General features: G+C 45.4%; 8 protein-coding genes across 8 annotated transcripts; 3 read left to right on the top strand and 5 right to left on the bottom strand.

Annotated features, from left to right (window-relative positions):
- Nucleotides 1-145: 145 nt before the first annotated feature.
- On the top strand, nt 146-3,953 carry LOZ57_005390 (uncharacterized protein; the record flags this gene model as incomplete). Its single annotated transcript, XM_049254421.1, has 3 exons — nt 146-727; nt 793-3,647; nt 3,701-3,953. 3 exons carry the CDS (start codon nt 146-148, stop codon nt 3,951-3,953), a joined length of 3,690 nt encoding a protein of 1,229 aa, XP_049106568.1.
- An 840-nt stretch (nt 3,954-4,793) lies between these two features.
- On the bottom strand, nt 4,794-6,214 carry cmk1 (Calcium/calmodulin-dependent protein kinase type I; the record flags this gene model as incomplete). Its single annotated transcript, XM_049254420.1, has 4 exons — nt 4,794-5,409; nt 5,505-5,835; nt 5,891-5,981; nt 6,044-6,214. 4 exons carry the CDS (start codon nt 6,212-6,214, stop codon nt 4,794-4,796), a joined length of 1,209 nt encoding a protein of 402 aa, XP_049106567.1.
- Nucleotides 6,215-6,784: 570 nt separating this feature from the next.
- POL2 (DNA polymerase epsilon catalytic subunit) lies at nt 6,785-13,561 on the bottom strand (the record flags this gene model as incomplete). The annotated part of the gene is made up of 3 exons (XM_049254419.1): nt 6,785-12,717; nt 12,767-12,903; nt 12,954-13,561. The coding sequence occupies 3 exons, from the start codon at nt 13,559-13,561 to the stop codon at nt 6,785-6,787; spliced, it is 6,678 nt and encodes a 2,225-aa protein (XP_049106566.1).
- A 341-nt stretch (nt 13,562-13,902) lies between these two features.
- On the top strand, nt 13,903-14,572 carry LOZ57_005387 (uncharacterized protein; the record flags this gene model as incomplete). Its single annotated transcript, XM_049254418.1, has 2 exons — nt 13,903-14,245; nt 14,310-14,572. The coding sequence occupies 2 exons, from the start codon at nt 13,903-13,905 to the stop codon at nt 14,570-14,572; spliced, it is 606 nt and encodes a 201-aa protein (XP_049106565.1).
- Nucleotides 14,573-14,713: 141 nt separating this feature from the next.
- On the bottom strand, nt 14,714-15,957 carry LOZ57_005386 (uncharacterized protein; the record flags this gene model as incomplete). Its single annotated transcript, XM_049254417.1, has 2 exons — nt 14,714-15,546; nt 15,954-15,957. 2 exons carry the CDS (start codon nt 15,955-15,957, stop codon nt 14,714-14,716), a joined length of 837 nt encoding a protein of 278 aa, XP_049106564.1.
- An 873-nt stretch (nt 15,958-16,830) lies between these two features.
- Nucleotides 16,831-18,495, bottom strand: nop56 (Nucleolar protein 56; the record flags this gene model as incomplete). Its single annotated transcript, XM_049254416.1, has 3 exons — nt 16,831-17,100; nt 17,150-18,269; nt 18,332-18,495. 3 exons carry the CDS (start codon nt 18,493-18,495, stop codon nt 16,831-16,833), a joined length of 1,554 nt encoding a protein of 517 aa, XP_049106563.1.
- Nucleotides 18,496-19,033: 538 nt separating this feature from the next.
- On the top strand, nt 19,034-20,988 carry CCT6 (T-complex protein 1 subunit zeta; the record flags this gene model as incomplete). Its single annotated transcript, XM_049254415.1, has 7 exons — nt 19,034-19,075; nt 19,128-19,222; nt 19,280-19,301; nt 19,370-19,411; nt 19,462-19,482; nt 19,536-19,709; nt 19,759-20,988. The coding sequence occupies 7 exons, from the start codon at nt 19,034-19,036 to the stop codon at nt 20,986-20,988; spliced, it is 1,626 nt and encodes a 541-aa protein (XP_049106562.1).
- A 345-nt stretch (nt 20,989-21,333) lies between these two features.
- On the bottom strand, nt 21,334-22,392 carry SAS2 (SAS complex subunit; the record flags this gene model as incomplete). Its single annotated transcript, XM_049254414.1, has 1 exon — nt 21,334-22,392. One exon carries the CDS (start codon nt 22,390-22,392, stop codon nt 21,334-21,336), a length of 1,059 nt encoding a protein of 352 aa, XP_049106561.1.
- Nucleotides 22,393-22,781: the final 389 nt, after the last annotated feature.

Below are 22,781 nucleotides of genomic sequence, written 5' to 3'. Positions count from 1 at the left end.
CCGAATTGATCAAACACGTCTTCTGACGAAATTCAATATCGCAAACGATCCTCAGGACCCCATATTGCGTCAATTTCTTAGAATAGGGATGTGAGAGCATCCAAATAGGATATTAGGTATATATTAACGATTGGACTTCTGAAAAATGGCGTATAATTACATTGACACCCCGCGCACGGAAATGGGGAACGCGACATACATAACAAACGGGCTCCGAAGCACAACGCGACACAATCTTTCGGCACTTGATTCGATGGAAAATTCTTTCCAGTCCCCTTCTAAAGATGGCGAACTACTCAAAACAGAAGTGAATAGACGAAACCGCAAAAACGGTGATTTCTCATTACGAACCCCTCGGGCTGGCGCTCCACCATCCTCGAAGAGCCGGCGGAATCTTCCTACCACAGCGCCTCCGAAGGGAGAATTTACGCCTCTTATGAAAAGTGTTACGAAAGGAAATCTCTTGCGTGGCTCAAGAAAGGGCGGCCCTCAAACACCCGCTTACCTCAGGAATGATTATCGGGATCCAAATACACCGGGGCTACCGAAAATGGAACAGAGTGAAATCTATGAAGACTTCTCCATGAACGAGGATGACCCGACGCCTGTTCCTCAAATAGCAAGCAGTAGCCCACAGAGTACTCCGTTGCCTGTGCTGCCGGGACGAAATGTGAATGGAGGAGTGATTAAAGACGAGAATGTTATGACGCTCAAGGAGCAAGAAAATGTAACGTGATCAACATATTGCTACTTAGTAAAAGAAGGATATTAACATCTTATGCTTCAATACAGGTTATAAACAAACTGGATAAAGAAAATTTTGACCTGAAATTGAGGATCACCTTTCTCCAGGAGAAGCTGAACAAGGCTGGCCCGGATTTGAACCGAACTGCTCTAGAAGAAAACATAGAACTGAAAGTAAGTGGAAAGACGATGGAGCGTGAATTGCTGCGTTGCAAGCACAATTTGGCTCGGGCTCAGAGAAAAGCAGAGGCATGCCAACGAGAACTCGAAAGTTTCCAAGAAAAATGGAAACGAAGGCAGGCAGATGGTACATTACAAAAAGAATTGGACTGGATGAAAGAGGATTCAGAGAACAAAGATATAGAGATTAACGAATTACGAGAGGAACTAAGGTCGGTGCAGAGTAAAGAGTCCGATGAGATCCAGGATTTACGCGATAAAATCGGTGACTTGGAGTACACAATAAGAGAAAAAGATACTTTGTTGGAGAAAAAGGAAGAGGAGGTCGAGGAACTCAAAGAGAAAGAGCAGGAGGGCAATGGTTCCCTTACCGAGCTTGAAGCAGAACTTGAGCGTGCCAGAACTCAAGTCAATGAGTTTAAGGAGATCATCAAAGAGTTAAGAAATGAATCAAAAGACACCGAGACTGCTTGTCAGAGAGCTGTTGAGGAAAAGAACCGTGCTATCGAAGACTTAAGGGAATTACAAGATGAGATGGCCAATAAGTCCTTTTACACGAAAGGGTTAAGCCGCCAACTTGAAGATAAAGCAAATTCTCTCGAAAACGAAGTGACCATGCTGCGACGCCAATACCGAGATGCACAAGAGGAATTGGAAACCCAGAAGCGATTAGAGCGGCACCTCCAGCAACAGATTCAGGAGCTTCAGCAAGACCTTGATTTAGTGAAGGCGAAATCCCAAGATGAAATTGAGATTATCCAACATGAGCGCGACGTGGTAACAAGAGAGCGGGATCTTCTATCATCTCAGCTACGCGAGACGGATGATGAGTTACGGGCTCGAGGTGACGCAAAGAGTCTTCTACAAACCCGCCATGATGCATTGACCAGTGAATCTCAAGGGCTCCAAAAAGAGCTAGATAGAGCTCGAGTTGCTATTGCAGATTTGGAACAGCAAGTTGTAGACGAGAAGCGGACATCTTTTGAAAATTTTGAAGAACTCAAAGCCCAACACAAGGATAACATTGATCAGTTACGTGATGATATTGAGTCCTTGCAAAGAAACCTTGAAGACAACCGCGCGCATTTTGAGGTTGATCGTGACAAATGGGAAAGTGCAAGGAGATCTTTGGAGCTGCAAAAACATCAAGCTGAACAACAGGCTGGTGGGTATAAACGAACGATTGAACGGCTACATCAAGCCGAAACATCCTTGTCCGGCAAAGAAAAAAAATTCCAGGATATTATCAACAGTGAGAAACTACAGCATTCACAGGAGAAGGAATTGCTCAACCGTCAAATAACAGAGCTGAATAGTGATATTGTTTCCAGAAGGGAAGTGACAGAAAAGCAAAGACTGGAGTTGCTGACTCTCAAGGAAGAGTTGAGGGTAGCTAAAAGGGAAGGGGAGGCTATGAAAGAAACGGTTCAAAATCTCAATGATGATGTTATCGTTCTCCAAGCAAGCTTGGAGGAAGAACGACAGTTAGGCAAAAGTCAACAGAGAACAGGCCCTTCAGAGCTGGAGAAACAGCTTCAAAACATTACCATTGATCGGCAAACTCTTCGAGACAAGCTCGTTAACACGGAGTTTGAGTTAGGTGAACTTCGGGCCATTATTACAGACATCAAAGCGGAACGCGAAGAACTGAAGAGCCAGCTTGGCCGTACCCATAATCAACTAGACGAAACGTATCGCCTGGACCAAGAGAAGCTAGACCTTCGAAAATCCAAATTGCGCCATGAGAGCGAGGTCAAACGATTGAAGGAGGAAAAAGATGTGCTGCTTGAAGCAAAGGAAACGTTACGGATTGAACTGGATGTCGAACTCGAGAGGGCTGCTGATGAGGAGAATAGGCTCTTAGCGCAAATCGACCAATTACAGGACAAGCTCTTCATATCATCTGAAAAACGAGATCGCGAGCTTGCTTCTTCGAGATTGAAATCCGAGCGGCTAGAAAAACGTGTTAAAGATCTCGAATCTATTCTTGATCAACAAGTGCCGACCGAAATAGATACAGGCCCTGAAGCGGTTGACTCCTCTATTCTTCGACACCATTTACAAGAATCACGCAAAAAGGAAAAGGCGGCTCTTCGGCGTGAGAGTGATCTGAAATCTTCCGTCCGGCAGTTGAAGGACCGCATTGCGAATCTTGAAACTGAGAATCACGAACTTCAGACAGACAAGTTCGGACCGATAAGCTCGGAGGCTGGCATTTCACCTTCGTCTAGGTATCAAGAAGAGGTCCGCAAACTCCGTGGCCAGCTTCTGGATGCTCATAAAAATATGAAGGGGCTTCGCGCTAAAAACCATGATCTTCAGCGTCATGCCGTGATGGCAGAGGAAAGAAAAGACCTCCACGAGCTACTTAAATCTGCCACACTCGAAGCTGAGTCCCTATCTGTTAAATTGTCCGAGCGAGATGTACGTGTCAATGAACTTCGAGCTCACCTTCGTAGAGTTCGCGAGGAACGCACATTATCGAAAAAACAAGCAGATACGGCAGATAACCAACTTCAGGCGCTACAAGAAAAATATGGGGTCGCGCTGGACGACTTGGCATGTCAAGTAGGAAAAGGAGGTCGACACGAGAAGGAACTCAGGGGCTTGGGGAAAGAAATTATGTGGCTTAGAGCGAAACTGTCGAGAGAAGAAAGGTTCCGAAGAGACCTTGCCTGGGGCAAGGGTATAATGGAGGTTGGAGAGCGTATTAGAATAGCTTGGTATGTTGTCCATCATTTGATTGCTGGCGCAGAATACTAACAGACTTCTTCAGCAATGAAATGGATCTTCAACTTATCGCAGATATGGGGGTCGAAGCTGGCATGGCGGAGACGAAATTGTGTGGTCGAAGAAAACTCAGGAGTGCTGCTTTCGTAGTTATGGCTGCAGCTCGAATGCAGAAGATGGCAGCTGAGTGGAGGAAAACGAGGAAAATGGGCGAGGGATTGCGGAAAGCAAAGAACGATGTGTTGAAGAGAAGAGGTGTAGACAGGATGGCATCTACGAGCGAACCGGGGCGAGTTTGATACTTGACATCTGTTACTTTTCTCTAATACAATAGCGTGGAGCAAGGGAATATCCTCACTTTTTGGATATAATTTGGGCGTTCTGGGTCTAGGGCACTTGTTTTATGTGGAGCGTCGTGATGCCATTCATATCTGTGTCTGTAGCTACTGCCAACGTTCAAACATTGGCAAATGAGCACAGTGTTGCTGTTGTTTCTAATTCTAGGAGCTGGATCCTTTTTCAACTGGCATTGATCAACCCTGGAAGCCTACTACATATAAGTTATTCTGTCGCTTTTACGGTATTTAGGGTCAAGGCATATGGAGTATATTGATGGGAAGCTAAATTGGTAGTAAACACAATCAACTGACCACATATTTAGAACCCTCTTATTTTATTCTGAAAGTGCTAGATTATGTAGTTTACTATTCAATTTTCGTTTCATACATGACAAGGAACTTTCGGATACATGGGTGTCCTTTTTGTCTTTTTCAACAGTGACGTTCCGTTCTTGGTAATAAATGGCCTTTTTTTCAACAAAGGAGAAGGATGTACCTCGACAAAAGATAGTTTGTGCAAGTGACTAGGCTTTAATGAGGGATGGTGCTGGCTTCATACGAAGAACTATTTGTTTCAATATCAAATGGCTTAGAAACTACGTCACTCCAAAAAGAGCCGGGGTGTGCATCCAGTCCAGCAATTAGGGTCAATATTCATCCCTAAAGCAAAAAATGAATGTCTAACCGGGCTCTGGTAACTGGAATTAAGACGGCTGAGTAACAAAAACTACTAGTAATCGGTTCAATATGGTCCTAGACACCTTAGATATATCCAAGAGTAAAAACAAGCTTACTTGTCGTTCATTTCCTTCTTGATGCTGCAGTTTGGCTCCACAAGCCTGTAACAACCTGCTTCACCTTCCTCTCTTGCTCCCGAATCTGCTCTTCTGTCTGACCCCTGGCATTGCTACGACTGTCAATCTCCATCCTGTCGCCCTCATCATACCCGTCACCTTGCAACACTTTATCCCCAATAACTCGCTCTGGCTTTGGATCTACACTCATAGCACCCTCCATCATCAACCCGCCACCCTCACGGAGCTTGTTGATTGCCCGTACAGTATCAATTGCTTTGTGAAGTGTTCGTCGGGCGTTGAAGTTTTTCTTAACCACTGGAAGTAAATCTTCGCCAGAGCCCCTGCGGACAGATGCACTCGGGTTGAGAGGATCCGCTGGTGGACTTATCCAGGGGTGTTGAAGAGCTTCGTGGGCTGTGATACGGGCGTGAGGGTCAATCGTCAGGCAGCGTTTAATGAATTCGCGGGCTGCTTCGGAGACATTACGCCAGTATTCAATAGGGGTGAAAGAATAGTCAGCAACGAGGATGGCTTGCATTTCTTCTAGGTTGGAATCGCGGTCGAAGGGTGTGTAGCCGCAGAGGAGGAAGTATGTGATCACGCCAATGGCCCAGATATCACTATTTTAAAGTACCTTTGTTAGTAAAATCTCTAGTGTAGCGGGAGTAGGTCCAAGGAACCGAACAAGATCTGTTACGAAGGGGGTAATCCATACACAGGTTTTCCATGGCCGGACTTTTTGAAGATTTCCGGGGCCATATAGCCCGGTGTGCCACAAGTCGTGGTCAGAACATGGAACTGCTCCTCGTCCATTATTCTGGATAGTCCAAAATCAGCAATCAGGAGGTCCGCATTGTCTTCTGGGGTTCGAAAAAGGAGGTTCTCCGGCTTCAAATCTCGATGTACGATGCCGTGGTCATGCAGATATGCAACGGCAGAGAGCGTAGCGCGAATGAGCTCCGCTGCATCAGATTCGTAGTAGCTTCCCTTCCGACAAATTCGATCGAATAGCTCGCCCCCAAGTGCAAGATCTGTGACGAGATAGACTGGGGAGGAGTAAGTACCAATCCATGGATTACAGCCCGCGACGGATAAACGTACGATTGTTCATAGTTTCAAAGTAGTCTACTAGGGTCAAGATATTTTGGTGACCCATCGACACCTTTTTGAGCACGGCGATTTCATTTCGAACCTGGCAGCAAGAACGGGGTCAGCTCTCATGTTCTGGTGGTGGTTAAGGGATGGACGTCACACCATATGCTCCCGGCCTGCCATCAGCCTCTTGTTGATGACCTTTGCTGCATAATACCGCCCTGTATCAATGTGCACACACTCCTTCACGACCGAATATGAACCGGCTCCCAGCGTCTTCCCCGTCTTATATCGGCATGGTTGGACCTGCGGCTTTTGCGGTTGAGCCGACATTGGAGCTGCAAAGGCGTCTGTCGCCGGGTTTGGGAAAAGAGAGGACAAAAAGAAATCGAACGCAGGGTGGCAGGGCTCTCAAGGCAGTCCAGAGACGGTGCAGGCGGTTCCCGTGCGGCCTCGGGCGTATGATAACTGAGCTACTGCGGCGGGCGGGGTGGTGAATCGGAGACCCGACGGAAATTGGCGGGGCTCGCGTGCGATCAGCGACGTTCTGCAGCAATCGCAGGCTCACACGGGATCTCAGTCGTAACTAGCTATGCGCGCAGGCCATGTGTGAGGTTTTAAGGCTGTCAGGGTGTGAAACCCTTCCCGTCTCCGTGTTGCGAGCGATCGTCGCTCCGCCCGTTGCGCGCCGGTGCTGTTCTAGCTCGCCCGCGGTGCCACAGTTCGACTTCACGGCGAACCAGGGATCGGTCGGGCCGAGTAATCGGCGCATTAATTGGTGTTTCTACGGAGTACGCACGACTCTAGGCAGATGGGCGGACTATGAGAAAAGACATGTATATGCCCATGGAACACCGCTAATTTAAAGAGACCAGCTGCCAGCCCATTACGCCCAACGCTACCTTACAACCTATCCAGAACGCCGGTCGTAACAATCGTGAGCATCTTCAAGCCATAGAACTCCGCCACGCTTTGGAATACCCTCAGCTTGCGCTCTACTGCCCGTCGGTCGAGCATTGTGGTCCAACTGCCGCCACAAGAGCAATGTTCTAGCAGGGGATTTGCCATCAACGCTTTGCATTTCGTGCATTTCAAATCCTGCATTTGCCACTCCAAAACCAAGCCTTCTACCTCCCCAACCATCTTCTCTTCCAGCGCAAGGCGGTCATATTCCGTGTTGCAGTAATGACAGCACCACCGTTTGCTTGAGCCCGCAGGATCGCCTTTCTCGGGGAGAATGTCGCTGTCGCGGCAAAAATCCAAGTCACGAGTCATTGTACAGTGATTGCATATCACCTGAGGGAGTTTCAGACTGGCGCTTGGGTTCTCGAATTTACCTGCGTCGCTAAACTCCTTGATATCGAAGAGAGCCAAAAGCTCTCGGCGGAGAACTCGAACTTCTAAGGACGTATATTTTGACAGGCCCAGAACGTGCATAAGGTACTTGACAAGCTCCAATGTTGGATTTCTCTCGCGCTTGGTATCATGCCAATAGGCACCGGGAATTGTGGGAAACTCATAATCTGAGGCTAGCTCTGGATGAAGCATTTCGTCCCGCTGGCGTCGGATCAACCCAGTAATTTGCCGTTTGAGGGCTTTAGAGTAATTTTCAGCGAGAACGTTAGTTATTTCGATACCCTCCGTATCCGTTAGAGATTTGAACTGAATCTGTGTTAGTCGCGATTCATCCGAGTCGGCAGATTTTTTGGCCTTTTTTAAGCCGTGCATGATCTCGATGTATTCAACAACCCAGTCATTAAAAGTCTGCTGCAAAGGAGCTGGTAAGAATCCGTTTATCTGCCAATGCATGATTGTCTCAAGCTCCTGGCTACTGGACTCCACCACTTCATGGCATGCCTTGCCGCCATAGTTGAATTCATCATACCAAAGCAAGTACTCCCAGTATTCTTTCAGTTCAAGGTCCAAGAAGTTGAATAAGGGTTTAGCTTTAATTGATTTCAAGATATATTGGGAATATGCGTATGCATTCCCGACCTCCGTCTTTGTAGTCTGCAATAGCAAACGATTCGGGCTAGCGAAAATGACATTTGAACCAACGCGCCTGAATTCGCCCATTAATTGCTGCAAAGCCTTTTTGGACATCATCTGGACATAATGTTGAAGGCGGCGATCGTATAGCTTACAGTCTGGGCTTTCCACCCATCGTATCAAATGTTGTACCATGACATCGGCCATTGTTTTCCCTTGACAGGCTTCTACCCACCAGGATTTGACCATGTCCCGTAAGACAATGATGCCTGCCGATGCAAATGCCGTGTCCGAATAGAGTACCCCAGAGCCATCTGATATTTCTGTACCATTAGGTACTGATGGATTGAGCAAAACGGACTCGCTTCCTTCCAGTTCATTGATAAGAGCAGAAGTCAATATCGTATTAATAGCCAGGTTTCGAACGTCAAGGTCAATACAGACGGAAGAGTACGCTCCAGCGTGGTTGATCGTCGGAATTTCAACTTTCTGCAGAAGAGTTTCAAGATCATCTCTCTCGTAGCCCGCATGATCAGGTAGCGGACCAGAAGACCACCATAGAACAACATTATTTTGTTCTAGTCTTCTTGCGTAAGCAATGTCGATCAAGAACTTTGGATCATCTTTTTCAAGGTTGCAAAGCGGTACATCGCCATGTCTTGAAAATTCAATCAAGTGATTGATCCATGAGTCCAAAGCCAGGTAGTGAATAACAATCTGTTTAGCGACGAACGGCTGCCAGCCAAGCGGTGGCATTTCATTGTCTGGAGGGTCAGATCCCAATGCTAATAGCGGAAAATCCTTAAATGTTGGGATTTCATGTAAAAGTTGTTGTTTTTGGGGCGACTGCACGACGAACAAAGTTGGATATGAGCTTTCATTGCGAAACTTTCTCAGGAGGTCACCTATTTCGAGATGGGCTTTGCGCCTTGAGGTAACCTGCACAATTTTGAAGTTTAGATTCTCCTGATATTGAAAAATTTGTTGCCAGGTTTCAGAGTTGGCTTCTTGAGCACGTTGCCGTAAAGATTCGGAGTATATTTTGCTAATATTTGGAAATCCTTGTGTATCACGCTGCTTCGAAAGGATTACGATGTACGCTTGATCCCTCCGGGTTGAGATAAGGGAAAAAATCTGGCGATCCCCGGATACAATATGGTACAAAAATGCGAATTCAAATTGAGAATCCGCAAGATAGGTTTGTGTTGGTGGAGCTTTCAACAACGACGACAGCTCAAACCCATGCTCTAACCCTTTTCCTAAAACCCCCCGCTGGTTTTCATCAAATGTGCACTGTGTACCAAGTTTGATAACGGTACGAATATTCAGGGGAACCTGTGATTCGTAAACGCCCTCAACACTTGGATGATCTAATAGCTCCGAAATAACCTTCGTATCCTTTGTGTAAACTTGTTCGGGCATAGTTAATTGAAATAGATGAACTGAAGGGTGACCATTTGGTAGAGTATGGTTGATTTTTTGGACAGTGCACTCCGGAATGTCAACGTCCGGGAGATCCTCGTTTTTAAAATTGACGAAGAGTTTGCGGGGTACCTTGATAATAATGGGATGAATTTTCCGATCAATAAGTATGAATGCCCTTATTTCTCCAGGGATATCTGTCTCCCGGAACTGTAAAATCTGCCATGTGCTAACGTAGGTAAGCTCCGCTTGATTTCTGAAAAAATTGCTGATCGAATCAGATGCAACCACGGTGCGCTCCCCAAACAGTTTGCGGCGGCGAAGACGAGCATTCTTTTGTATTTTCCATTTCTGTTTTTGATATTTGAGCCAGCCCTCATAATCTTCCGTAATGGAAGGCATGAAAGATGGAAGACTGGCAAAAGGGTCGACAGAGTGCAAAGGCTCCGGGGCTTTTCTTTTCTGCCCCGTCAAAGTATCTGCTGGAGCATTGAGCTTTTGTGAGGCTAAAGCATCTTCGATATCACCAGTACTGGGCAGACGGTGATCCAGTATGTTGGCTGAAAGGTCAGACAATGGTGCTTTTTCAAAAAGGTCTGTCATCCTCTTTTGTTTGAACTTGTCATCTTTGATATTTATTCGCCTCTGGAGCCAGTCTGGGTGGGGAACTCTGGGAACTGGGTTGCGGACTTTTTGTAAGGCGGCCGGAATTGTGATCAGCTTCTGTATGACCGAGCCTAATCGCTCGAGATAGTACTCCCAGTCAATGATACCGCGAGGATCCATGTCACCGGGGTCTTCCTTGAGCCATTTACGCAGAAAAAATCTCTTCACACTTGGTTCTGCAGAAAATATAGCAACAGGAATCGCACGTTCCGTAGTCGAAGAGTTCTTTGGAGATGCAGAAATGATATATTTGCAATTAAGGCCCTTGTCCTTGACCATTTGGTCGCCAAGGAACTCAGCCAATCGTTTTGCAGTGGTGATTGAAGTCGATTTCTGAGCGCCATACTCTTCAAGGGTTTTTGTCATGCTACGGTTTTCGCAAATTAAATCTATTAACTCTTCATCCGCTAAAGTAGATCCACGACAATGGAGGACGTCAAGCCATCTGTTAGCAACCTCGGCCACAGCATCATACGTCTCCTGCAGGGTTGTTCCCTCCAGAAAGAATTTGAATATCTGGGTCTGAAAAATCTTGATGAGTTTTAGTTCTCCTCTTCGCTTGACCTCGAAGCCCTTAAGCTCCGCTAGCGAACCATCATGATTAAAAACAGCATATCTCTTTTTTAAATTTTTGTCCTCTTCTTTCGATGTTGGCAGGATCATAGCCTTGTATGGACCGTCAACCTCAAAAAAGATGGAGTTGTCGCTATGAGTTTCATATCGAAAGTTAACAGTGTCAACAAGAGTTTGATATTGATGGTTTGTAAAACGTGCGTGAACCAAATGATTCAACATGACACAGGGGTAAGATATAGGAAGTTTCTTTCCGTTTTTCAAAGTGAAGGCGAAATTCTCTGGAAATGTACCAGGAAGCATGCACCAAATACCATCAGTGTCCAATTCCAGTGGTCTTCCGATTCTCTCTATGAGTTCTCTGGCCATTTGAATAATATGGGCGCCTGTAAGACATGTCACACCGGCCATCTCCATTGAATACCAGCGCGAGCCTTTTCGCATGACATATCCATAGAAACTGTTGAGGATGACTTTGTGAGCGAGTTGAAGGGAATCAAACAGAATAACCATTTTCTTTGCTTCGTCAATTTCTGCTGTTGACGCACCAGAGCCCTTTAGAGTATCGACTTTACCCTTCCAGACCTTTTGTTGCCCTTTGAAGTCATATCGACGGTCACGAAAATTGCGCACAGTGTCCACGTAAAATGGATTTTCTCTTTGGCAGATAATTGCTTCCCTCTCGATGGTTTTACTATCATGGATTTTGTGATAAATCTTCTTGGAATATTCCTGCAGTCGGGATCTAATGATTTTAGCTTGCTCCGATTCGCCAAGCTCGTCAAAACTTCGCTGAGGACCGTCCCTTGTTTTTCCAGGGAACCGCTCATTCGCAACAGCTCGCCGAATCATATTGTATTCATCTCGCTTCGCTGGCAAAAATTCGCCTCTCCATGCCCATGGCAACCGTCTATCACAAGTCTTTCCGGGTCGGTTGAAATCACAAACAGCGCAGTCTGATTCTTTAATCATTGAGTCTGGCTGGAGACGGTTGGTAGTCATAATGTTGGGATACATCGACGCCACATCTAAATGGTAAATGGATGGCCGTTCGTGTCTATTAGGCGTCGTTTTCAAATTCATGAGTCTCTCTGCTATTTGCTCTTTGACTTTGTCATAATTGGTCACGTCTTCCAAGGACTTTTTTTCCTCGACCGTGATACTAAATGTAAGAGCTGCATCAAGGTCACGAATCAATTCGTCAATGGCAGCAGTATCAATTGAAAAGTTGACTGGGATATCACTACGGAAGACTCCCGCTTCGATACTTTCGACATGACCTCCGACGTAAGTTTCCGACTCCAACAGGTGGCCATCCCAGAAGGCTTCAATTGGATCTTTGTGCTTATTTGGAAGGATAATATTATTGCTGTAAGCTTGAACCATAAGTAGCATCTCACAAAGAGTACCGGTACCTTTGCGCAAAACATCATCTGGGTTAAGCGGAATAATGGTGCACAGCGAAAAAATAAAGGGATGAACGTATTTCATATAAAGATAGTAGGTCGCGACAGCATCTGAAACTGAATACTCCGCAAGAGTTTGCGGCCGCTCGCTCGCATATCGCGTCATGACTTCGGGGTCAAGTTCATCGGGATCATATCCGAGTTTTGCTACCGTAACCGCCTTCAAGCCTCTGCTTCCCTGAGGTAGATAACTGTCTCTGTTCACCCAGGCAAAACAGTCCATATGAACACAGTAGTCACTCTGATATATATCTTCGGAATTCTTTCGAAATCCAATTTCTGTGTACATATCAATCCCCTGGACACTTGCACGGGCCTCAACGAAAGGCCAATCAAAAAAATCACCGTTATAAGTCGCAATAACTGTAGGTCGTGCCTCTTTCACATGCTGGAAAAAACGTTCAATAACACCTTTTTCGTCCGCTTCATTAAATATCGTAAAAGGACCGTCATATTCTGGTTTAGGGGTATATTCAAAATCGCTGATATCTTCGGAAACAATCTCTCTGTTCGTAATTAGATACCCTTGGCCATCTATCATGTAAGAAATCATCATAATTTGATCAATAACAGGATCGGGAAACTTGAGTGGGAGTTTCGTGGTTTCAATGTCAAAAGCCAGGACAACGGGATCGGCTCGCTGTAGTCTCTCCTCCATGCAAGTTAGAGAAACAAGGCCATGGGTAGCATCCACGGTGTACCATTTTCCAATCCGAATATCTTGAATAATATCAGAAAGAAACACCCAAATATCCTCATTATTACTTACCTTTGTCAATTGCAACCCGTACATGGTACGGAACATCGTACTCTCGTATATCGACAATAAACTCACTCGTCTCTAAGTGCGCGCTTTTTACTCTATCAATTCCTTCATCATCAAATAGCTCAAAGCCAGCATTGGCACTAAGTATTCATCAGTAAAGCTCAGCTCCCGGGAAGGGTTTTCATCTAACCTAGCAATTTCAGCATAAGTATCCATAGCATTCACAGTTTTTCTATTCTTCTCTGCAATAGGAAGAAGTGTCTTCCTTACAGCCAGGAGGTCATTGACGTTGGCAAAGTTCAGTTGGATGAACCGCCGTTTATTGCCCAGCAGATGATTGGGCATTTGCAAGTCCTCCTTTTCAACCTGCTTTGTACGTTTAACGAGTCCTTCGAATTTTCTTCTACACCACTCTTCCACCTCCATCTCATAACCACGTTTTGTCGCAATTAGGAAGTAGGGATCATATTCGACGGTAGCTTTGAAACTGCCTCCATCATCTTCAAGAAAATAGAATTCTACTCCTGCTCGCCCTCCCGGTGTCTTGGGATCCTCAATCGTAGTACTATGCATATTACATAGCCATCCCATACGTTTTTTTCCGGATTCGAAACGCGGGAAACCCATCAGCTCATCGATACTGTTCGCCAACTTTGCGGCCTGGTGCTTCTCATCTTGTGAAGTGGCTTCGCTGGACCTGAGAGCCGAAAATTCCACCGTTTTTGCACGTTTAGGCTGATATGTCGCCGCCGAGGATCTGAATTTTGTTCCATATTTACTGGGTCGTCGCGAGGGCATATTGATCGCCGATTGAGGTTGTCGTTAACAGCCTTCATAAAATAGGTCGTAACTCAAACAATCCATTAGACAATCCAGCCTGGTTGTACTGTAGCATGTGGAGAGTAAGGCAAAGTAAATTGAAAGGATGTTCAGCTTCACCAAAGTATTTCGCAACTTTCGTCCTCTATCACGCGTCTCGTGTTTCATTCGATAGGTACGCGCTTTAATTGGTTCGGGACGGAAAAACTATTAAAGGGGCTCGGATCGGAATAATAAATACCCATATAACTTCAAACCTTACCTACCTCCGACTTTTTAAGTGAACCCAGATCGACTAAGCCGACCACAGTGTCACAGCGATGGGAGGAGATTCTCAAGATAATAGCCAAGTGGCGCGGGATGGAGCCCTTTCTCCGTTTCCCGAATCAGCGACTAGGAAACCTAAGCATGAATTTCCTAAGACCCAGGTCGGAAAGTTATGGGATGCTTTTGGAAACCCGGAGCAGCCGGTCAACATCATGCCCGGAGGAACATACAACTCCGCTGGCGGAAAGCCAAAGGAAGTGACAGTCATGGATGCCGTTAAATCACTATCTACCAATGAGCTCACATCCTTCTACAAAGCTCCATGCGCGCGTGAATCTCTTCTTGTTGGAATCGGTACAGGATTCGGGGTTGGAAGTATTCGAGTGATACTTGGAGGTAAGGATGCTTCTCTTATGGCTTCTCGGACGATAATAAGGCTTATTTTTCTGGTTTCCGGTAGGTCTAAGAGTAATATGGGCTGCGAGTAATTGGGCCGTTGGTGCCTTCGCGCTCGCATCGATCCTAACGCACCAAGTCTGCCAAAGACAGAGAGCTATAGAAATGGATGGAATGAAAGAGGCCGTTAAATTAATGAGAGACCTAAAAATTAAAAAACAAAAAGAGCAGGCCGAGGCTAAAAAGGCACAGGAAGAAGCTCGGTTAGCGGAAGAAGAGCGAAAACGCAAGAGTTGGACGCACCTGTCAAACTACAAATTTTGGTAGCTTTTTGTTTTCCTTGTGGTGGGCCAGGCGTTCCGGGTTTCGCATTCTTATCCATATTTCTCATATCATTCTGGTCACAAAGAGATGCATTCTAGGGCGTGATAAGAGCCAGTGTAAATACCCAGTTCTAACATGATAAGCTCAAGTCGAAGCAGGTTCTAGACCGTGCTCCGTTTCAAATTTAACCCTCTTGCGATTTCTATCATTTTTGCTGTTCCATTTATCCGTGAAAATGCCGCGCCGCCTCTCTCTCCGCTTCTCACGCTCTTCACACGCTTCCCGGGACTTCCAGTCTTGAATCTGTCTTTCTCTATACCGTTCCCTATCCCATGCAACTGCCGCAGTTGGTTTATATCCAATTCCATCCAATCCGTATCCATCATCATCTGGGTCCATCGGGTCATACCCCGTTATCTCTGAATCATGCCATGTAAGGGGGTTCTCTGCTGGTGCCGTAGTAAGTGGAGGGGATTTGCGTCTTTTCCGCTGAGAAGAAGAGGGGTTTTTTGAAGAGCTAGAGGAATCATTTTTGTTTGTTGAGCGAGTATTAGACCGTTTTGCTGGTGTCTCGTTCATAAGGCGATGTTCGCTACTGAGCGGTTCCGACCGGGGCGTTTGTGGCTGAGCAACAGCCGATTGTTCTTGATTTGCCTTTCCGTGAATATCGAGACCCTGGAGTCGACCCGTTACAACTACTTGTGGGCTGTTCCCGGCGACGCTGACTTCATCTGGCGAAAACACCTCTGCACTAGGTGCCGAACGAGAGGGACTCGACCGTGTTGACGAGGCGGCCATCTCGTCACCAACGTCATCGCTTCGTTTCCGCTTCTGTGGCTTAGTATATTTACTCAGTAAACTCATCTCTATTTCCAGAGCCCTTTGGGGAGAGCAGACGATCGTTTTGCCTTGTTTTCCGGGATTTGGCTCCTTGCTGGCTAGTAGGGCGAGAGAGTCCGAGTTAATAACAGCGATTGCTAGATGAATTAGAGATACGGAGTACTTGGAGTAATATAAGATGTGGGTTGTGAGCAAGCTAGCAAGTACTATGTACGCCTTGGGAGCCAATAAGGTGAGGCGCTACCTAGTTAGTTAGTCCATAGCGGAATCCCGGATCTTTGCACTACCATCGGGTTACCGATTTTCCGAGCTGTTACGTAACCCTTACCTTCACATCATAGACTATAGTTTCAATGTTGGCTTCAGTAACTACTACATATTTTGACTACTACATAGTAAGAGCTTACTATGTTGAATCTACTATATGGTAATAACAACACTTTTAAATCTAATAAAAAAATGATCAGCAGGTGAAAAATTTTCATTCATCTTTTTCAAGTCTCTAAGTCACTAACTAACTCTCTCTTCTACAGTAGAAGCCTACACATTTTTCTACTATCCTACTAGTGTAGGTGATTCTCTACAATTCTAATAGCCTAGCTAGTAGGCGATGCTCTACAATTCCTACTAGCCTAGCTAGTAGGTGATTTCTACTATCCTACTAGCTAGGAGACTACACAATTTCTACTATTCTACTAGATTTTACTGTTTTCATAGTTTTTGTGGACTTAGAAATTTTCTGGAAGGTTTTTTGTATGTAGGTGTAATTGTACTTGTGGTAGAAATAGCTAGATGTACTTCAATACAAAACATTACTAAAGTCAAATACACTCAATCAAGTTAACTCCAATTAACTCTATGCAAGTCAATATTGAAAATACCAACTTAAGTTGAGGCAACCAACAAAGGTAATATTACGCAATTATTGTTTCAATGTTGTGCTGAGTTACTATGTAGTGGTTACGTTGCCACTACCGTAACATTACGGTATTCCACAGATCTGGAATTCCGGTATGGAGTACGAAGCCCTCTGTACAAGGTCTTATAAATGCCACAAAAACGGGCGCCAACCCAATATGGTCTCAGCATGGAGAGGAAGCACAAATGCCAATACAATAAGAAGTAGAGAATGTACATAGCGTTAGAAGGTGCAATGCGTAGTACCAAAAACTACTAGTTATTAAGTAGTTACCCCGTAAGCATTGATTAACTCTCAATGGTACCGGAGGGTAATAGGTTTAAGACATGTCCAGGCAAAATTTCCTCTGAAAGACAAATGATGTACATACATCTACATTGCAGCAAATAATATCAGACAACTGTATCAAGAAAATCTTCAGTTTTGAAAATCAACCAAAGACAAGATGTTCCATCAAAACGCCAATGCAAGTACCATATCAACTCCAATATTCACCGGATAATCATGACTTGGGTTTCTTTTTAGTGGAGGCAGCTTCACTATCTCGCTTCCTCTTTTTCTTCGGCGTATCCTTATCATCTTCCTCTCCTTTTGCCTTCTTGGCCTTCTTTTCCTTCTTTTCTCCCTTTTCTTTCTTGTCCTTCTTTCCCTTTTTCTCCTTCTTACTCTTTTTCTCCACGCTCTGAGTCACTTCGGCAGTATCATCCATTTCCACATCGCTGTCCTCAGCATCAATTTTTATATCGGCTAGCAGGGAATCCATGGCGGATTTCTACAATATCAATCAGATCAGATCTGGAGGAACTCAATGGAAAACTTACCATGGCGGTTTCGTTTTTAGTGGGCGCGGCGCCGGTAGTATAAAACTCAAGTCGTTCCTCCACCTGCTTCCGTAATACGTCACCAAATTTAGTAGAAGGAGTTTCCGAGAAGTTATCTATTCGAGAAGCGATCGAGCATTTGTTTGCAAGGAAACGGGAAATTCTGCCCTTATTTTTGGGACCTGCACGGCCGATGAATGAGGAATGATATAAAAGGCCGTACTTTGGAGTATTTCCTTTCGTCTTAAGTGCTCTGAAAAGTGCTTTTTCGGCACCAAGAATTTGAACGGTCGAGGCAGGGTATTTGGATAGATTTGTCAAACTCCCGGCGTGGGAAATTAGTCGCGCACCAACAATTTCTCCAATGAGAGCTGCAAGATTTGGAGCAACCACACTCATTTTAGATACCAAGTAAGCATGTAGAGATTTTCTGTAGTTAGCAAGGCTGACAACTCTTTCAGCAAAGGATGTGACATTTTCCATATCAGACTCGGAAATGTCTTGGCCCATGCTATGTTTCGCCGCATCAATGATACTTCTCGCAACGCCCTCATCATCTTCAACGATAGCCGCAATATCATGCAGCTTGTCTTCCGTGAGTTCTTTCTTATTTCGAATAAGTAGCGCAAGGCGTGCGTATCGGTGATTATCAGAAACGATCTTGAAGAGTTCGGGAAAGTGCCAAGAATACCACTCTCGAACTCTCATCGAAAATGTATTAACAGCTTTGTCTAGTTGATCGAGAATAGCGATGGCCTGGATGATATGGTTGTCATCACGCTGCACAGAGAACTTCACTTTTGCTCGAGAATAGGCATGGCCGAGGCCGAGTTGAGCGGTATTAAGATCGCCTTCTCGAAGCTGCTTCAAGAGCTTCGCCGCGTGAAGCCGGATTCCTCGTAGCATATCCTGGACAACTTCGCTTGTATCTCCTGTCTCGCACTCGACAAAAGGGAATGCAGCTTTGATACTGCCAGCAAGAGCTTTGTCGAAAACCCCCAACACGACTGTCTTTTTTTTACTGGGTTTTGGTAGATTTAGGTCGAGGAAAGATACTAGCATCTCCGATGCCACTCCCTCAGAGACATCGTTTATTTCTCCGAGCGCCTGCTTGTTGTTCCTAGAAGATGAATCTGTGAGTTGCAGATCAGAAGAGCTAAGTATTCAACAACGACAACTCACTCAAACGGCAAGAAGCTAACAAGATCAACCATTTTGCCAAATTTGGCGAGATCCTGCATTCCATCTTGAACTTCTTTCAACCGGTTTCCCACAGTGTCGGCTTGGTGAGCCACCTTAAAAAGGGAATAGCCCATTGGGCCTTCGAATAGAAGAAAATCCGCCATCACTATACTTGTACCAAGAAGACCTCACCACTTAACCAAAAGCCAACAGTCTCTGCTGTGCTGGTATCTCAAGAGGGTTTGTTCAACCGAATGGTTGTGAGAAACTTTTTCTTGTCGCTAGAAGAAGCATTCGGATATTTAGATAATCCGGGGAAAGTACCCAAGGAATATTATATGATCCGACCCGAACAGCGCATTTAGGTAACTCGGGCGAAGATCTTCGACATTTACCGCTTATATGATTTTTCAAAACATTACTTATAGTAACAGAGGATTTCTCCCCTGCTGCGTGGTAATTATAGTATTTATGTGACAGACGACAATAGCTGTTGGCAAGATAAACCTTGTTACTAATCAAAGTACTCCGAGTTAGCTAAATGCAAAAAGCTTGGCATGGTCACGAGCGGACCTCAACTCTTTTCTGCCTTCTGATCCCTTACAAACAGTTCTCTCTCCAGTGCCCTGGTTTAAGAGCCCATTTGTGGTGTATCAAATCTATAACGAGGCTAGATTATCTGGCTGTCGTGCTGCAGCTACTATGTCTGCCACACAACTTCTCAACCCGAAGGCGGAATCAAGAGTAAATTGCACCCCACCATATCCTTCATAGCAATGTACTAACAGCAAGCAAGCGGAGAGGGGAAGCGTTGAAAGTAAATATCAGCGCTGGAGAGGGTCTTCAGGATGTTTTAAAATCGAATTTAGGCCCTTCTGGGACTATTAAAATGTACGTTTACCCTTTCATCGACGTCTCTTGTTCAAATCTAACAAAACTTTCGTAAAGGCTCGTTGATGGCGCTGGCGGGGTAAGGTCCTGTTTTGATACTATGTCATTTTAAATACATAACCCTATACTTACATTCCTTATGAGTAGATTAAACTTACAAAGGATGGAAACGTGTTGTTGCGTGAAATGGTTTGTGTCCCCGTAAGCGATTCTGAAGAACAATTGCTAATTGTAAATAGCAAATTCAAAATCCCACGGCGGTATGATTGAGCCTTTTATATGCGGTACATAGCTGACAGTATTGATTGCAAAGGTCATGATTGCGCGCGCAGCAACGGCACAAGATGACATTACGGGTGACGGCACCACCTCTGTGGTCCTTTTGGTTGGAGAGCTCCTTAAGCAGGCAGATCGACATATATCAGAAGGTCTCCATCCGCGCGTGATAACAGATGGGTATGAAATCGCTAAGGCCGAGTCCCTGAAGGTAAGAGAACTGCTACATGCTACACGAAACCTTCTAAGAAGAGTGATAGTTCCTAGACTCGTTTAAGCTTGACCGAGAAATCGATAGAGAGCTTTTGCTCTCTGTTGCTCGAACGTCCCTCTCCACAAAGCTCAATAAGTCGTTGGCGGAGCACTTGACGCAGCCAATTGTTGACGCAGTTCTGGCAATTTACCACCCACCTGAAAAACCCGATTTACACATGATCGAAATTATGAAAATGCAACATCGCACTGCGTCTGATACCCAACTTATTCGGGGACTAGCCTTAGACCATGGAGCAAGGCATCCAGATATGCCAAAACGGGTAGAAAACGCTTTTATTTTGACTCTTAATGTTAGTCTTGAGTATGAGAAATCCGAAATCAACTCGGGGTTCTATTATTCTAGTGCAGAGCAGAGAGATAAACTCGTGGAAAGCGAACGAAAGTTCGTAGATTCTAAATTAAAAAAGATTGTCGAGCTTAAAAAAGCAGTCTGCGGAAATGACCCTAAGAAAGGGTTTGTCGTCATCAATCAAAAAGGCATTGACCCTTTGAGTTTGGATGTTCTTGTCAAGAATGGTATTTTTGCACTACGTCGAGCAAAGAGGCGGAATATGGAACGGTTACAGCTCGTCTGTGGGGGCACTGCACAGAACAGTGTTGATGATCTCACCCCAGACGTTCTTGGCTGGGCTGGCCTTGTATATGAACATCAGCTTGGTGAAGAGAAATATACATTTGTTGAGGAGGTCAAGGATCCTAAATCTGTTACACTATTGATTAAAGGACCAAATCAGCACACAATTGCACAGGTTACTGATGCAGTCCGTGATGGCCTTCGATCAGTATACAACACTATTGTGGATAAATGTGTGGTTCCAGGTGCTGGGTCTTTCCAAGTTGCATGCGCCGCTCATTTGATGTCGGAAACTTTCAAAAAATCTCTTAAAGGCAAAACAAAATATGGGGTCGGAGCTTTTGCTGATGCTCTTTTGGTCATCCCGAAAACCCTAGCTGCAAACTCGGGTCACGATATTCAAGAGTCTCTCGCTGCTTTACAGGATGAACATATTGATGGGAACGTTGCAGGTCTTGACTTGGCATCAGGACAGCCTATGGACCCTGTCCAATTGGGGGTATTTGATTCTTACCGAGTTTTACGCAATTGCATTGCATCAAGTGCAGGTATTGCGTCCAATTTACTACTCTGCGATGAACTCCTAAAGGCTAGGCAAATGGGAAGGCAGGGTGGCCCTGGAGGCATGGACGAGCAATAATGTCAGCAAGGGTAGGAGCAAAAAGGCAGTTTCGTGTTTGCCGGGGCGCAATCAAAATTACCTGTCAAAAAATGGAATTGGGCTTTAGTATTTACTGGCTAGCTTCCCAGGCAATAGATATTAAGAGAATGACCCAGAACCAATACATCTCCGGATGTCGTGAACAGTTTTAAAGGTACTCCAAGTAAAATCAACCAGGCTACCTAGATTTGGAAATTGTTTGAGTGAAGCCATTTGATTAACGATGGGGACGTTATTGTACAGGGTATCATGAAAATCGCAAACCATTCGCCTCCATTCCCTGGAACGCCTGCTTATGCATGCTTAAATCACCCCTATATCCAGTCAGCCATCCTCAGGCGAAGGAGGCTCGATGTTGTTTCGCTGTGCCCATTTCCCACGAAACCCTTTTTCATTGATAGGATCCTGCAAACCAATATCACGACTCTTGGCCCACTCAAAAACACTAGATTTCTTGATAACAGCGACACTGTTTTCCTCCTCAGCATCTTCGTCATCACGCTTTGAAGCCCTCTTCCGTTTCTTTTTTGGCATTTCCTCCGTTGCGATCTCCATTGACTTTATAGCCGTAACGACGTCTTCGACGAGCATGCCTGTAGCCTCGCCAAGTTCTTGTAATGACATTTCTTCTTGTGGTTTAGTCTTTCGTCCTCTTCGTGCCCTTGACGGCCCCGCGGGATTTTTGCCCCCATCGGGAGATAAATTTTTAAGAAAATATCTAGCGAGCCTCTCTTCCCAAAATCTGATGTAGCTCTTTTCCCCCATTGCACTAAGAGGCCGCTCAGGACCTCCAATACTCCCGGTTCCTCTTTGCCATTCCCACGTACTAAGGTGGTAGCTAATGCCCATGAGAAATTGTCCCAGCTTTTGGTGTTGGTAGGGAGGGAATATGAGAATGCAGGCTAGATTATTTGCATCCCAAGACATTTTTTCTTTGGAAAAGTATCCTAAGATATGGTAGCTCCCTGAATCGGCAGGGTCAACGTACACCAGAAGATAAAAGAGGAACCCAGCAACATCAAAACAAACCGATTTCTGATCGAGGAACAGCTTGGCGAAAAGGGATAGATTCTGTGCAAAAAGCATATGATCTTCTCCGTCAACTTCCCACACAGAATAGCCTTCGTCGAAATAAATTTGGGTGCCTGGCGGGCTGGCTCGGAGTTGGCAGAAACGCATGTGGCCAACATACGCGGTACGGTCGCACGTATACCGGAAGCACCAAGAGCAAACATATAACGTCTCCGTATCTTTGCTAACAAGCTCTTCTGGGTACAGTGCATCATACCAGGTCTTGAAACACAGGTTTCCGAAAATAACTTGTTCAACTTTGCTGCCAGCGGAAGGTGGTTTTCGCACATGTCGAGACGATGTTGGAGGCATTATACGACGACCTGGAACCGGATCCGTTGTTCTAACGAGTAAACAGTGTCAATGAAGATTCCATCTGGCGCCAGACAATGAACCGTTCCGTGACTAAAGCTCTACATACTCCGGACAGCGGGAGCTGATTCCGCACCTCACTTCGGTCGGCACGATGCTCTCAGAGGGTATCGTAGCATTTCTCTGATTGGAGCTAGAATATATACAATATCCAAGCAAAGCTCCTTAGTCCAGCACCTCACGAAGCAATTGAGAGTGATAGGCCTGCTAAAATGGCTTCGAGAGGCTCGCTTCAACGAACTTTTCACCAACGGCAAGGTTGAGCGAGTCGCCATGTGACGGCCGAAAAGGGGATAGCGTGACGGTGATGTAACTACCCGCGCCACGAG

The sequence above is a fragment of the Ophidiomyces ophidiicola genome (genome assembly GCF_022830035.1).
Source record: "Ophidiomyces ophidiicola strain CBS 122913 chromosome Unknown scaffold_27, whole genome shotgun sequence".
Taxonomy (NCBI): domain Eukaryota; kingdom Fungi; phylum Ascomycota; class Eurotiomycetes; order Onygenales; family Onygenaceae; genus Ophidiomyces; species Ophidiomyces ophidiicola.
This window is presented reverse-complemented; position numbering and strand designations above follow the sequence as displayed.